Raw genomic sequence first — 10,494 nt, 5'->3', positions numbered from 1 at the left:
TCATTCTGCTTCTTTATTGGCACACACGTTATATTTTTGGTTATGGAACGGAAAATGAAACTTTGCTCGTAAATTGTCTCATGAGAGTACAGCTTTTGCTGTCAGGCAACTTTCTTTCTCACCACTTTCTCGCCTCAGTTGCCATCCGTTGCCAAATGGCCTCAGGTTGGCATCACTCCGCATCAACGGCCATTTGTGGTTTGAATTCGCACGTGGCCGAGACATGGGGGGTTCTGATTGGTTTAGTCGCATTCGTCAGCGCGTGAGCAGAATTTCCGTTCAACTAAAGCAGTCTGTGATCCCCGATTTGGAGACTCGAGCCGAGAGGAGCCGAGAGGAGCTCGAGCGGCGTCCGAAGCCGCGAGGCTGATCGGTCGCAGTAGAATCGTTGTGAAGTAGAAGCACTTCTTCAGTGAGAAGGCGAAAGGGCCGCTTGTTCTGCTGCGTTATGTCTATGGATTACTTGGTCACGGTGCAAAAGCGTCGCCTGAGCCCGGAAGCGGCTGTCTGGGGACAATCGGACAATGTGAGTCTACAACAGATCTTTACGGGGGATTGCATAATGAATGAACTTAAAGCAGAAACAAGCGAAGGAAAAGAAGAGTATGTTTGTGTTGCGGGGAGGTTCCGTGGAGATGTTCGTCTTAATTGGCGGGTGATCGATGAAACAAACTAGTTTCAGTTGTGATTCTTAACTTTTACTTTAACCAAACAGAATCCCCGCACTGTACCTCCGGAAGAATGTAGGACGTGTTGATGAGCTACTTACCACTGAGCATTGACCTTTAACATTTTATGTCTGACATTGATTACCGCATCCTGAAGGTTGAATTTAAAGACCGCGTTTAGACAGTCTAACAAAAACCCTGGAGGGTGACAGAAACTTTACAGATGAGTTTTGAATGGGAGGAAAGGGAAAGAGTTCTTGGGATCCAGCTAACTTCTGTGATCAGTGATGGATAAAAGTGCAATTTCTGACTGAACAGCTTGCGGTAATACTGGAGTGAGACCACAGTAAGCAGCACGGAGTCCACTTCGACATAATACGGCTTCCAGAGTACAGTTACTGTACTTATTTTTTATTTATGGGATGTGAGCGTCCGCCAGCATTTATTGCCCATCCCCAATTGCCCTTGAGAAGGTGGTGGTGAGTTGCCTTCTTGAACTGCTACAGTCCATGTGGTGTAGGTACATCCACAGTGCTGTTAGGAAGGGAGTTCCAGGATTTTGACCCAGTGGCAGTGAAGGAACGGTAATATATTTCCAAGTCAGGATGGTGAGTGGTTTGGAAGGGAACTTCCAGGTGGTGGTGTTCCCATGTGTCTGCTGCCCTTGTCCTTCTAGATGGTAGCAGTCGTGGGTTTGGAAGGTGCTGCCTAAGGAGCCTTGGTGAGTTCCTGCAATGCACCCTGTAGATGGTGCACACTGCTGCCACTATGTGTCGGTGGTGGAGGGAGTGAATGTTTGTGGATGTGGTGCCAATTAAGCAGGCTCCTTTGTCCTGGATGGGGTCAAGCTTCTCGAATGTTGCGGGAGCTGCACTCATTCAGGCAAGTGTAGAGTATTCCATCACACTCCTGACTTGTGCCTTGTAGATTGTGGATAGGCTCAATATTTATATGGCTAGTCCAGTTCAGTTTCTGGTCAATGATAATCCCCAGGATGATGTTAGTGGGGCATTCAGCGATGGTAATGCCATTGAATGTCAAGGGGTGATGGTTAGATTCTCTCTTGTTGGAGATGGTCATTGCCTGACACTTGTGTGGCACAAATGTTACTTGCCGCTTGTCAGCCCAAGCCTGGATATTGTCCAAGTCTTGTTGCATTTAGACATGGACTGCTTCAGTATCTGAGGAGTTGCGAATGGTGCTGAGCATTGTGCAATCATCAGCGAACATCCCCACTTCTGATCTTATGATGGAAGGAAGGTCATTTATGAAGCAACTGAAGATGACTGGGCCTAGGACATTACCCTGAGGAACTCCCGCAGTGATCTCCTGGAACTGAGATGATTAACCTCCAACCACCACAACCATCTTTCTTTGTGCTAGGTATGACTCCAAATTAACTCAGGCATTTGATGAATGAGGGAATTCGGGGTATTTTAAGGGTTGATCTCTTGCTAAAATCTGGACAAGTTGTGCATTTAACTTTGACCAAAACTGTTGTTTCTTTCACAGTGTTAGGCAGTAGCAAACCTTCTGCCTGCTAGTGGCAACTACGCAGTTAATTAGGTGACTAGTTAGAACTGGTTGGTAGGGGCTGATTTCAGGTCTTTGAAGTTCTTGCTATTATAAATACAGGAGGCTTTTCCTAATGCATGGAGTAAATAGCTAGGAGTACACCTTCTACAAAGTACTTAACTCCGGATGGTGAGTGAGGGAATTCACTTGAACTGTGCTGGGGGGGTTGGGTGGGGAAGTACCAGTGTACTGGTGAATCGAATAATTAGGGCTGTAGACTAAATAGTAGGGGAAGGGTTCAGGTAAGGGGAGATTTAGAAATTTAAAGAGAAAGGATAAGGCAATAGTACAGGGTAGCGATATGGGTAATGATAACCAGAATGTGACAGGAAGGGACAAAGTATACAAATGAATGAATGCATAGGATAAGATAGGAAAAATGGTAAAAAGACAAAATTAAAAATTTTTTTATCTGAAAGAATACCGTACTCATAACAAGATAGATGAATCGATAGCACAAATAGAAATAAAGGAATCATGTGGTTGCAAGGTGACCAAGACTTAGACTGGTAAGTGGCAAATAATACATCAGAAAATGATCATCTCCAACAAGAGAATCCAAACTACCTCTGCCAGTAAGATAGGTTTACTTTGATTGGCACAGACACCGGATCACAATGCAACCAGCTTTAAGGTGAAAATGTCAAACTTTGTTTTGTACTGTTGTTTGGTGACAGCATCAAAGAGCCAAGATGGCCTCTCCCAGGCTCTCAGCCACCAGAGGGCAATACCTAGAGTGGCTTGACCTCTTTATTTTTTTCTCTCTCACTTGTACATCAAATACCCATCTTGTGCCAACTGACATGCCCAAAAACAACAAATGAATACATGTAAACAACATTTGCACATGCACTCAAGGTGAACATGAACATATGTGCCAAATAGGGCAACACTATAAACCTAAGAAATAAAAATACCTTTGCAAAAGGCATTCTCAGCACATGCATAGGAATCGCAACAAGTGGCTGCACACAACCACATTTCTCAGGGATGACCTACCATGTAGTCACTGCAGTTTATTCAGCACCCGAATACCAGCACCAGCATCAGTCCAGAGATAAGAAATCTACTAGCTTGTCTGGGGGAAGGATTCTGACAAGCGGAGTGTCTTAAAACGGGCATTGAGGGAACAGGGCTTGTGGTACACTTAGACAGCTAACTATGTATGCTACAGTGCTATGCGATCAAGAGCCTGAACTGGAGAATGCGAGGTCGGAGTAGGAGACCAGACACTGGTCCTGGATCAGATATCAGCGTCTCCACATTGCGGGGGGCAGCTCAGGAATCCGTCCCAAAGGCAGTGATGGAGGCAGGTTTGTGGGGCCCATCATCGGAGGTTAATTCAATAGCTGAGACTTCTAACACCACTGGGGTTGTGGACAGCCGAGATAGGTCAGCCAGTATGTCAGGTTTCGCAGGAACAAGCTGGACAGGGAATATTCACCATGGGTGGTAGGACCATAGCCAGAAGTGAAACCAATTGCAGAACCAGCTAGATGGAAGGGAACTTGCAGCATTCAGATCTCTTGACTCTTAAGTTGTGGTATGGAGCTGGGAATGAATGAACTTGCGAACATTGCATCAGCTATCATTGACAGAAGTGACCAAGTAGTGTTGGCGGGCCTGTGACTTGTTGCAATCGGCAAGATGGTCAACTGAGGTGAATGTGCAGCTGATTGACTTGATGGCGCCAATGTTGAGTTGCAGTAACCCTTTTGTCAGACAGGGAAATCTGAACATTGGTGAACTGGTCTTTTTGTGTCCATAATTCTCTAGCAGAAAGGCCCTGAGAATGAAGACAAGATTTTGGTGGCCATGGGTGGGGCTCAAGATGCGATACTCCATGTGGGTCGTGGCATAGGAGCTCATCCTCCAATTACCATGCTGCCTTCTCTGCTACTGGGTTCTTGTTGGAGTTCTTCGATCTCATGAGCTCAGTGGCAATGTGGTCTTCCTGAAGCAGCTTGTCTCTTAACAGGGTGGAAAAACCAGGGGGTGGGATCAGTCCATATGACAACCAAGGGACTATCCAGCAGTCAAAGCCCAAACCACAACTGGAGGAGAGCATCCATCAAGCTGTCGTGTTGTTCACTGGCAATGATGCCAGTGGCAGTATAAGAAGTGCCACACTCTTGTACAGCCAAAGTAAGTTGTCGCTTACGCTTGATAATGGCAACAGAAAATGAGATGTCAACCACCTCTGGAGGTTTGCTCAAAGACTAGGAGATGACAGTGTCCGGAATGGTCTGGAGGGCAGTGCAAGTATGGTAGCCAGCTGTAACCCATTCAATGGCATCCACGTTGAGCGCATAGAAATATCGGTGGGTGACCAATTGAGCTGGTGACATGAAGAATGTGTCTGAGCAAGGTGACTGACGGAGCTGAACACTGAGTGCAGCTGACTCCATTGAGATGTCAGCAAGTGCCCCATCCCCTTCGCCTAAAGGAGATGCTATCCCTATCCTCCTCATCCAAGATAGCAGCTTTCTTACGAGCCTTAGCCATGTATTGGCGGCCTTGGTCTGGCAGAAATTTACATTTACTGAGAAAATGCTTATCTGGTTGGCCTGCTTGCTTCCATAATGGGCAAGACACTTGACAATTAAACAGGAACTCAATTATCCTAATATAGACTGGAAGAGTAATGGTGCAAAGGGCAAAAGGGTGGCAGACTTCCTGAGGTGTGTTCAGGAAGTGCCCGGTTCAGTGAAGAAGGATGCAATGCTGGATATGGTTCTGGCGAATGAGGTGGGTCGAGTTGGAAAAGGTTAGCAATTTTTAAAAAATCAAATCAAGTTCTCGAGTTTCTATAGGAATAGCATTGAAAAGTAGAGAAGTTTATGCAAACCTGTATTGAACCTTGATTAAACCACACATAATGTGAGCAGTTCTGATTGCCATAATATTAAAAAAGGATACAGAGGCACTAGACTAGAGAGGGTGCAGAGAAGATTTATCAGGATCATACCAGATATGTGTGGGTATACATTTCAGGAAAAGATAGACCCATGCTGGGTCTATTTTCTCTTGGGGTGGTTGGGGGTGCAAAGCTGAGAGGTGACTTTAAAATTGAAAGGTTTTGAAATAGTGGATGCAAAGACAGTGTTCGGCGAAGAGCACATCTAGAGACCAACAATATAAGACAGACACCAAGAAATCCAATAGGGAATTCAAAAGAAATTACTTTCCCCAGCAAGTGGTAGGAATGTGGAACTCGCTACCACAGGGAAGTGGTTTGAGTGAATAGTCTAGATGCATTTAAGGGGAATCTAGACAAGTATATGAGGGAGAAGAGAATTACACTGATAGATTTAGGGAAGAGGTTCAAGTGGAACATAAATGCCATATAGACTGCTTGGGCCAAATGGCTTGTTTCCATGCTGTATATCCTGTGTCGGTGGATCAAGTGTCAATTGGAGAACTTTTAGGAACAGTGATGATCATAGTATCATAAGGTTTAGGTTAGCTATGGAAAAGGACAATGAGCAATCTAGAGTGAAAATACTTAATTGGAGGATGCCAATTTCAATGGGATGAGAATGGATGTCAGGCAAAATGATAAAGGAGAAATGGGTTGCCTTTAAAGAGGAAATGGTTCGGGTACAGTTGAGTATATTCCCACAAAGGTAGGGCAACCAAAGCCAGAGCAACCTGGATGAAGAAAAAGATAGGGAGAAGATGAAGCACCTAGAGTACTGTGTACAACTCTGGTCTCCTCACTTAAGGAGGGACACACTTGCATTGGATGCAGTTCAGAGAAGGTTTACTAGGCTGATTCCTGGGATGAAGGGATTGTCTAATGAGGAAAGGTTGAGTGGGTTGGGCCTGTACTCACTGGAGTATAGAAGAATGTGAGGTGATTTTATTGAAACACAAGATTCTGAGGGGCCTTGTCAGGTGTTACGGACAGGAGAGAGACTGATAAGCTGCACTGATTTCCTCATCACCTCTCTGTAAACAGAAGGTGTTTTGAATTCGTTTTTAAAAATAGGCAGCACGTTTTCCCAATCAATACTTTTTTTTGTGATCCAATTTACTAATAATCCACAGCAAATTCAAGCTAGGATTAACTCAAGGTTAAGTTATTTTGCATTCAAAAACCCAGTTGAGGAGTGTCCTCAACATCCCACTCCAAACACACATGTTCACTCACTGTAAAGGGAGTGGGGGGGAAGAGATAGAAAAAAGGGAGTTTTACAGTACAAGAACCTTAGAAATGAATATTGAGACTCTGGAAATCACGTGAACTATGTCAGAGCTAGAGGAATTCTTTCACGTAGGTGTTTGAGTTCAGCTGGCTGGAGACCGGAGTTTAGTATTTGCTTGTCAGTTGGTGCTGACCGCAAGATGAATTAGGTATGCAGAGACAGGGTTGGTTCTGTAGACAATAGTAGATAGTCTTCCAGTGGAGAGAGGTTGAGAGGTACAGGCTGTTGTCCTGCCTGCAGGGATCTGATTTGAGTTTTTTGATGAAATAACAAAGAGATGTTGAGGGTAATGTGGTTGATGTGGTATATATGGACTTCAAAAAGGTGTTTCATAAAGTGCCACGTAATACACTTGCCTGTAAAACTAAAGCCTGTAGAAAAAAAAGTGACAGTGGCAGCGTGAAAACGAAGATGGCTAGTACCAACTGAGTTTTTTTTCTTGATATATCTTAATAACCTAGACTTGGATATACAGAACATCATTTCAAAATTTGCAAATAACACAAAACTTGGAAGTATTATGAACTGTGGGGAGGATAGTGATAAACTTCGTGAGGACATAGACAGGCTGGTGGATTGGGTAGACACATGGCAGATGAAATGTCATGCTGGAAAGTGTGAAGTGATGCATTTTGGTAGGAAGAACAAGGAGAGGCAATATGAAATAAAGGATTCAATTCTAATGGGGATAAAGGATTCAATTCTAATGGGGGGTGCAGGATCAGTGATACCGTGGTATGGTGGGGCATATATATGCACAAATCATTGAAGGTGGCAGGGCAGGTTGAGAAATTGAGAATGTCATTAAAAAGGCAGATGGGATCCTGGGCTTTTAAAATAGAGGCATAGAGTAAAAAAAGCAAGGAAGTTATGATGAACCTTTGTTTCGGCACTAAGTGGAATATTGTGTCCAATCTGGGCGCCACACTTTCATAAAGATGTGAAGGCTTTAGAGAGGGTGCAGAAAAGATTTGTGTGAATGGTTCTAAGGATGAGGAACTTCAGTGATGTGGATAAATTGGAAAACCTGGGTTTGTTTTCCTAAGACTAGAGAAGGTTAGGAAGAGATTTGAGAGAAGTGCTCAAAACCATGAGTCTAGACAGAGCAGATAGAAAAATTGTTCCTGTTGGCGGAGGATCGAAAACCAGAGGACACTGATTTAGGTAATTGGCAAAAGGAGCAACAGCGACATGAAGAAAAATGTTTTCATGCAGTGAGTGGTTAATATTTGGAAGGCATCATCTAAGAGAGTGATAGGGTTAGCTTCAGTCGCAGCTTTCAAAAGGGAATGGAACAAACACCTGAAGAGGCAAAACATGTAAGGCTATGGGGAAAGGATGAAGGAGTGGGACTAGTTGAGCTGCTCATGTTAACAAATCCATGCTAGCTGTCCTTGATTAATTTGTGCCTATCTAAATCATAATTTATACTGACCCTCAGAATTTTTAAATAATTTGCCCACCACTGCAGCTGACAGGCCTACTCAATCTACCTTCCTGGCTTTTTAAGCAATGGTGCAATGTTAGCTGCTCCCCTCCCACCCCCTGCCCCCTTTGCAGAACTGTTTTATGATGTCTGAGAGTGTAAGTAAATTAGATTAATATAGACAGTTGGCAAGATTACTGACCAACTGGATGAATGAGTACAGCTAATGTCTTGTCTTGTGTTTGGCTCTCAAATATGGCTTGGAAATGCCTCCAAGAAAGTTCCTCTGATGATGTCATCTGTACTCATTTAAACAGTGTTGATTTTGAAAAATGTGAAAATTCCAATTTTTAGAATGTGCAATTCTCTTCTGTATAACCAGAGGCCTTGGGTTAACTGTATAGCAGTACAAATTGCAGTAGAGAATGGCCTATCTTTGATTTTAATGTGTGACTTGATGTACAGAATCTGTCCCAAATTGGTAAATACTGTCGTTAAAAAAACTTAATTGGATTCCTTCAGCTCTTGGTCAGTTTTCAATTATGTCTAGCAGTTTTAATAATCAAGTTTTAACATTGTTTTGAGCACTAAACCAATTATAGATTAAAATGTGGATGATCATGCAGGAATTTGGGCTATAAATGTAAATGTAAGAAATGCGCTATAACTAGAAATAATTCATTTGCTGCAATTTCAAAATTTTAAAAATCTAGTCTTGAGCATTTTTCACTCAAGATACTATATACAGTGAAATTTCTGTTATCTGGCACTCTAATGACTGCAATTCTCTATGAACCAGAATTCTGGGGTCAAGTGGGTTTTTTGATTGGAGTTACCAACTCACCGGTAACAGTCATTGGTGGCCTGTCCTCACTCCGGCCTCAGCCTCCCACTGCTCTGCAGCACCATCTCCCCTCGGCGCTGCTCATTCCATTTGCGCTCTTTCGCACCTGTGGAGACCTCAACACCCGTGTGATCACCCTGGAGCTTTCTCATTGGATGCAGTTACCTTACATCTCAATTAAAAGCAAAATACTGCAGATGCTGGAAATCTGAAACAAAAACAAAAATTTCTGGAAAAACTCAGCAGGCCTGACAGCATCTGTGGAGAGAAAGACAGACAGAGTTAACGTTTCGAGTCCGTACGGCGTATTTGATTAACTGGCACCTCTCAGTCATAGGTTTCTGGGTAGCAGAGATTTTCCTGTATTTTTAAAGATGTATATTTGAAATAATTGCAGCACATAAAATCACATTTCTCTTTTCCCTCTTTGGATATCCTGTGTGCTATTCTTTGGTTTAAGGTGGAAGGGCACATGCAGGCATTGCGGAAGCTCTTCTGTAATTAACTGTTAAAAAGGTGCGTGTGTGGGTTTCTCTCTCTCTCTTTCAATCCGCTTCCCTTCCCACCCCCCCAGAATCTGAATTATTTCCAGTTGCAATCTCCATTTGATGATCATATTCTCTGATCAAATATTCAATATGCGGGAAGTGGGATGAAAATCTGTGTTCTATTCATGAGGTGGAGGTGTATTAGGATGGGAGGGGAAAAGTCTCTTTCATATGCGGAGGAGATTAAAATATATTTAAATGCTGAAAATGTAAGATGTTGACCTGTGTGTTTCCAGCATTTTCTGTGGCAATTTTAAAGGGAAAATATTGGTTAATGTTTTGGGTGTGGACCCTTTGTTGCAACAGGAAGCTAGGCAAACTGTGAAAATACTAAATGGGGGTAATTGGTGAGCTGCTCAAAGGTAATAGACAGATAAACTGACTTCTGTCATGAAGAGACAGTTGATGGGTTTAATAGTCTGGAAAGTGTTCTTAAAAAGGCTGGCAAGAGTTGTAAAGCTGCTAGATAATATGCAAGGTCATCTCAGTCTGGCAATGAAAAGGTCGTTGGATCAATGTGAAACTTGGGTTTGAAAAAAGCTCCTTCTCTTGATCCCTGTAAAAACAGGGAGTTCATTGCTTCTTATAGATATACCTGAACAATAATTTACCACTTCACTAACTTAAATAGGAACTGTATATATTGTTTTTAAAAATTGAAAAGTTCATTCAGAAACCAAATCATTGAGTTACAAGTGGTCTGAAGTGTGTGGTAGTACTATGGAGAAATCCAGCTGGGAATATTGCAGTTATTCTTATGGTTGGAGGGTTTGCTTTTTTTTTACTTGTTTTGTGTTCTGAAACGGGTGATGTAGCTACCATAGATTTTGTAAGCTATAACATTTGCCACAAATTGAGAAAGTTCTATCTATTTTGTTTGAGGAAAAGTTCCTCAGAATACTTATTTGTGCAGAGACAGGGTCAAAGCTAAGAATAATTCTGGTCAGAATTTATTAACAAAGAGAGAACTTTTATTCCCATGGTAAGTGAAGAAAAATTCAAACCCGAAGCTGAATATAGACACTTCTGTGGATTGACTGCCCTCTTGTGGTAACTTGCAGAGGTCTTTCTCTCCCAGTCCAGAAAGAGTGTTATTATTCAGTGTATTATGTATAAATTTTTATTAAGCCATGGCTTCTTGTTGTAGATGCAGGAGGTGAATAACTCACCAGTGTCAGTCAGTAGAGAATAAAAATAATTTGTTGCACCTCTGGATCACTGTTTC

The 10,494-nt window shown here is 42.7% G+C and overlaps 1 protein-coding gene across 3 annotated transcripts in view; it reads left to right on the top strand.

The window, feature by feature from the left end:
* The first annotated feature begins 266 nt into the window (after window positions 1–266).
* Window positions 267–10,494, top strand: part of LOC144694455 (uncharacterized protein C10orf143) — a 45,467-nt gene continuing 35,239 nt past the window's right edge. For all 3 annotated transcript variants that reach the window (XR_013579754.1, XM_078564897.1, XM_078564896.1), the window contains exon 1: window positions 267–526. Coding sequence is in view for 2 of the 3 variants with exons in the window: in XM_078564897.1 (XP_078421023.1) it covers window positions 449–526 (78 nt within the window). In the remaining variant the exon portion in view is untranslated. The remainder of the gene's footprint in view (window positions 527–10,494) is intronic.

Source organism: Cetorhinus maximus, chromosome 20 (assembly GCF_964194155.1).
Source record: "Cetorhinus maximus chromosome 20, sCetMax3.hap1.1, whole genome shotgun sequence".
NCBI lineage: Eukaryota > Metazoa > Chordata > Chondrichthyes > Lamniformes > Cetorhinidae > Cetorhinus > Cetorhinus maximus.
The sequence above is the reverse complement of the archived record's forward strand: the minus strand, read 5'-3'. Positions and strand labels throughout refer to the sequence as shown.